This window comes from Hakea prostrata, chromosome 4 (genome assembly GCF_041222555.1).
Source record: "Hakea prostrata isolate BN-2017 chromosome 4, UWA_Hpros_2, whole genome shotgun sequence".
NCBI lineage: Eukaryota > Viridiplantae > Streptophyta > Magnoliopsida > Proteales > Proteaceae > Hakea > Hakea prostrata.
In genome coordinates this window covers 24,000,758-24,006,915 of record NC_142603.1, presented here as the reverse complement: position 1 = coordinate 24,006,915, position 6,158 = coordinate 24,000,758, and the positions used below count along the sequence as shown (strand labels likewise).

The window sequence follows — 6,158 nt, the reverse complement described above, 5'->3', positions numbered from 1 at the left end:
CTTACTCCTTTCTATTTAAAGATAATGAAACCTCACCCCGAAAGTAAGTTGATTGGGGTTTTCCTGCCGTGGATATAAGCTTCACAATGAATGCTGAACCACGTTAATTCTTGAGTTCTTGTGTGATTGTTTATGATAAAATCAACACTCCCAATGCCTCAGATGATCAAATTCTTGAAGAGCTATACAAATTGTTGACAATGCATACTAGGGTATTCATCGTACACATGCTTCCCGCTCTTGGGTCTCGCTTATTTTTGAAGGCAAAAGAAGTAGGAATGATGACTCAAGGTTATGTCTGGATCATCACTCAAGATATGACCAATTCTTTAAGTGACATGCATCATTCTGTTATTCAATCTATGGAAGGTGTGCTGGGAGTAAAGCCTTACGTTCAGAGATCGAAAAAACTAGAGAGATTTAGAGTTTCATGGAAAAAGAGATTCTCACAAAAGAACCCACATATGGTCAATGCAAAACTAGGTATTTATGAACTATGGAGATATGACACTGCTTGGGCACTAGCGATGGCAGCAGAAAAAGTTGCGGGGTTGAAGGCTAGCTCACAGCAGTCTAAACTTTCCTTGAATATTTGCACTGTAGAATCTCTTCGTGTCTCTCAAGTAGGTGTAGAACTTCGAGAAGCAATTTTGAATACCCAGTTTAATGGCTTGAGTGGGGAATTTAAACTTGTGGATGGGCAACTACAATCATCAATCTTCCAAATAGTGAATGTGATAGGCAGTGGGAAAAGGGATATTGGGTTTTGGTCACCAACAAATGGACTTTCTAATGAATTGAATGTGACTGACACAGCAAAGGATTCAAGGTTAAAGCATAACCACCTTCGTACTGTAATATGGCCGGGTGATTCAACTATCGTACCCAAGGGTTGGGAGTTGCCTACAAATGAAAAGAAGTTGAAGGTCGGAGTTCCAGTGACAAATGGATTTCGAGAATTCTTGAATGTTCAATGGGACAGTACAACCAATGCATCTATAGTCAGTGGGTACTGCATTGAAGTGTTCAATGCTGTAATGGAGTCATTACCATATTTTTTTTTTTTTTTTTTTTGGTAGAAGAGTCATTACCATATGCATTCCCTTATGAATACATTCCATTTGCAAAAGCTGATCACACAAGTGCTGGGACTTACGATGAGCTGGTTTACAAAGTTTTTCTTCAGGTAAATAAGATGTGATACTCCGTGGTAGAATTTGTGTTTCATGGTATACAGTGTTCTAACCTAATGCTAAAACTAATACTGGACAGGAATACGATGCTGTCGTGGGCGATGTAACTATTATTGCAAATAGATCCTTGTATGTAGATTTTACGCTGCCATATACCGAGTCCGGTGTGACAATGGTGGTTCCAGTCAAAGAAAACGATGGGAAGAATGCTTGGGTATTCTTGAAGCCTCTCAGTGTAGATCTTTGGGTAACAACTGCAGCTTTCTTTGTTGGAACAGGATTTATCATCTGGGCCATTGAACAGAGAATAAATGATGAGTTTAGAGGTCCTCTTCATCACCAATTGGGAATGATCTTTTGGTTTTCCTTCTCCACAATGGTTTTTTCACATAGTAAGTTCTCTCTTCTGCTTCTTACTGCTTTTTTTCCGTCTCTTTAACATGGAGAAGCGTCTTCCAATTAGGAAAATCACATTATTCCATGGTGATAAATCAAAAGGGAATGTCAATCCACATCATCTGCTTTATAACTATAACCTTATACCGCTATTTCGATTCAGTGTCTATGAGCTTGAGTTGAGCATCAGAGTCGAGTCTTACACTTAGATTATCGAAAATCTACTTGCTTTTACACTAAGATTATCGTAAATCTACAGTCTTCTGTACTGTAGGATGTGCAACAGGTATCCCAGGATCCCATTGTACACTAAGAGGGTATGTAAATGTTGGAAGGGCAGGTATGAAATTTAAACAGGGTTTGTAAATGTACTCCTGTAAACTCTACCATCCTGGAATACAATTTTTTGTGTTGTTCCCACCCAAAAAAATCACTTGTCTTAAAGTTAGTGATTTATCACAATATCATTCTAATCGATCATTTAACATAGGTTTTACTCTTTAGTTTCTAGTTTAGAATGTGTAATCAATTCAGAATGTTCTAGAGTATGCGAAAGAACAAAATAAAGAGAGTGGTCGGCTGTGCATTAAGCATTAAAAGTTCCAATTTTTGTTTTCTGAAAATTATTAATTGGTGTTTTTTTAATGGGTGCAGAGGAGAAGGTGGTTAGCAACCTTACAAGATTTATACTGATTATATGGCTATTTGTTGTCCTCATCCTCACATCAAGTTATACAGCAAGCTTGACATCAATGCTCACTGTTCAGCATCTCCAACCGACTGTAACTGATGTACAACAGCTACTAGAAAATGGGGAGGCTGTTGCTTCCCAGGGGAACTCATTTGTGTATGGGCTCTAGAAAAACAGATGGATTTCGAAGATTCGAAAATTAAATTGTTTTGGGATGCAAAAGATTTGGATGATGGTTTATCCAAAGGCCCAGCCAAAGGTGGATATGCCGCTGCTTTTGATGAAATTCCATATCTTAGAGTCTTTCTCTCAAAATACTGTTCCAAATACAGCATGGTTGGCCCCACAAACAAGACTGGTGGATTTGGCTTTGTAAGTCTATTTCTATCATCTATCATTCACTCCTTCCCCACCACACACGCTGATATGTAGTGTTACTGGCATTGAAGTTGTATAAATGTCTGTTAACTCTTTGCACTCATAACATTTTTAGGTCTTCCCAATAGGTTCTCCTCTGGTAAGTGATGTTTCAAGGGCTGTCCTGAATGTAACAGAGGGAGACAAAATGAGACAGATTGAGAAAAAGTGGTTTGGAGGTACCAACTGTCTAGAGTCTAGCACCACTACATCTTCAGGTAGCCTTACAGTAAAGAGCTTTTGGGGCCTATTCCTCATCACTGGAGCCACTTCATGTATATCATTCCTTGCATTTTTGGTTCATTTCTTCTGGAGCCATAAACATATATGGAGGAATATGGATAAAAAAACTAGACTCTGGCGGAGAATTTGCATCTTGGCAGAACAGTTTATCAGTAAGGATACCGAAAGTTTCACATTCCGGAACCATGAACTCCAAAACCGAAATACTCCAAATATCATGGGTGCTAGTAGGAGTCCCTCAAGCATCTCTCTTGACAGAAATGATAATTTTGATCAAGCAACAACAACCGCAGGAACCTCTCACCCAAGTCCGACTTATCCAATGTGTGAAGAGATATCATCTGGTATTGAGCTTTCTAATCAAGCAAGTAACAAGTCCGAGATCCCTTCTGGTGGCTAATGGAAAATTTAAGATTTGTTTGACATTTTCTTTATATAACTAAACTAAGTTAGAAACCTGTAATATCAATCCTCTTTAACTTTCAACTTTGTCTTGGTAACTAGGGGTTGTAATATAATAGAAAGGTTAAAAAAGGTAGAGTTGTCTGACTAGAATATTTTATTGTAATAGTTTCACAGTGGAAATACCTTTTTCTTTTTGTCATATTATTATTACAAATAAAAGCCTTATGCCACTCAAACATAAGTCAAAATTTCTCAGACCATTCAGCAGGGTATTAGAACCACAGATCTGAAGAATTTCTACAAAACACCCTTGAGCATAGACCTGTAAATGGATAACCGAAATCCGCCTCCGAATTCGCATTTGTATTCGTTTAAGGGTATCCGTATCCAAAAATTTTCTTACCGGAAAATATCCGTATCCGTTCATTAAGCAACCGGATTCGGATTCGGATAATTGCTTATCGGATCAGATAATATGCGGATAAATTTTTATCCGGATAGAGTAGAGTATTTAACATTTTTTCTTTAAAAATAGGTGATAATCGGATTCGGATAGCGGTATTCGGTAACCGGAAATTAGAAATTTATAATAAAACATGTAAAAAAGTGACAATTATCAATAAATAATCGGATATTTTATCGGATCGGATTATTATCGGATATCCGATAAAGTTTCGGATTTGGATTCGGATGCCTTCTCTAAATTTTTGCCGGATTCGGATTCGGATTCGGATAGTGGATTTGCTAATCGGATTCGGATTCGAATACTGGTGTATCCGAGCCGAATCCGGTCCTTTTACAGGCCTACTTGAGCACCACTATCTTTCTCCTTCCCTCTCCAAAGACCATCGCCTCCTTCCCATGGAGGCCTAGGACCACCATCGGCATCTCTGCCTGGCACTAGAACCACCTCCAAACCTCCACCACCCCAACGAGAGGTCCTACGGCCTTCACTCCCTTTTTGGGAGGCTCCTAGGGCCATTGCACCTCTGCAAGTAGGCTATTAGGGCCCCTAAACTCACATCATTAGCCTTCCTTTCTCCTTCTGGAAGGACCCAAGGTAGTGCCTCCTCTCTAGAATCCTCCTAGGGGCCTTTCATTATCTTGTTTTTCATCTTTTAAAACCTTTTTATATATTTGATTTATGGTGGTGAACATTTTTCTCCTATTAATGGACTTTTTTCTTTTTTCCCTCATCGATGTTGTGATCTTCTCTTCTGATCAGTTATTTATTTAATTTCGTGCAACAACCTCCGATTCTGTTACTTCCGCCACTTCTGGAGCATATAGAATAGAGAAAACTTCAGTTTCACGGGAACATGATTTTTCCCTTTTCCAAGTGATCTCTATCAAACTTAACAGGACTAATTATATCCGGTGGTCTCTTTTCATATCTCTTGCAGTAGTTGCTTGTGACCTTACAAATCATCTTCACAATATTTCTGTTAAACCCTCCACTCCTTGTACGACACAAGACAAGTGAAAGACTGAAAGAATTTTGGATGTGGGATTCCTAATTAATTCCATTGAACCAGGTATTACAAAGAGTTATCTCCTCCTTCCAGATGCTCCCACAATTGGCAAAGAAATCTATTTGACAGTTGGGAATGACGTTCTATATTTTGAGATTTGGCGCAAAATCCATAAGCAACAACAGCAATTTTGCTAGGATATCCCCATGGTTCGTCTGCTTTACTTAGGATGGTCGGGTTGACGGTGTGGGATTTCTAATGATTTTGTTGATTTCTGGAGTCTGTTGGCAGTTTCGACTATTTAATTCTGGTGTTGACGCTTTGAATTTGAACTATTATAGGATTATTTTAATTTGTTTCAGGGAAAAAAATTTATACATATAGAAAGGAGATCTGCGTGGTTTCTTATTTATATGGGTGAGTGGTGAAATGTTGTCTTCTCTGTTTTATTATTCTAACTGGAAATGGAGTCTGTGGTTCGATTATTATATCTCTTGTCTCACTTGTTATTCCTGCAATTTTTGAATTTTGCCATGTTACAGAGAGTCGATCATCTTATTTTACCCAATAAGTGAAACTGTGATTCTGTTATCTTCGACCCAAATCAGCCAAATCATCGGGGCTGATTTGGGTTTTCTACAATTGAGATGATCAGAAAACTCTCCAGTCTAATGAAACATAATGGGACGTGAAAAATGGAGAAATCAGAGAAGTGGTGTTAGAGCACGGTTGGGGAGGATGGTAATGCCTTTGTTCCGGAGAGCAGATAATAACAGATGAAATGGTTCCCTCATCTGACTCGTTGGCCACCAGAGACTATTCGGCTAGTCTCTACTCTATCGAACTGATGAAAGTTAGCAAAAGCCAGATACTAGCAATATTGAAGAGGCTAAATCATCCCTTCGTGAAACCAGTTGTCTGAACTATGAGGTTTGTTACTGCACATTTTCTTGCGTTTTGATTTTGTTGAGATTTGACTATGTGAATATCATTCAGATTTCGGAGAACGGCATAGAAAACACATGTTAACCAATTCACCATATTCTATATTTAAAAGATTACTTTTATAGAGAAAAGTTCGTTTTTGCTTTCCACATTAGATGATACAATGAGTTGGGTTGTGCCTGTTTGTGGTTATTAAGTTGACATTGTGGATTCGTTAACTGCTGCATACATACAATTGTTTTATATTCATACAATTGTATGCTATATTTGAAAAATTACTTTTATAGGGGAAAGTGCCTTTTTGCTGTCCACATTAGATGATACAATGAGTTGGGTTGTGCCTGTTTGTGGTTATTTAGTTGACATTGTGGATTCGTTAACTACTGCATACATACA

General features: G+C 38.2%; 1 protein-coding gene across 1 annotated transcript; it reads left to right on the top strand.

The window, feature by feature from the left end:
- The first annotated feature begins 227 nt into the window (after positions 1-227).
- LOC149018567 (glutamate receptor 2.8-like) lies at positions 228-3,537 on the top strand. The gene is given in 6 exon segments (XM_089153914.1): positions 228-1,039; positions 1,081-1,186; positions 1,273-1,585; positions 2,244-2,443; positions 2,446-2,652; positions 2,774-3,537. Coding segments are annotated over 6 exon segments (2,205 nt in total). The 3' UTR covers positions 3,341-3,537.
- Positions 3,538-6,158: the final 2,621 nt, after the last annotated feature.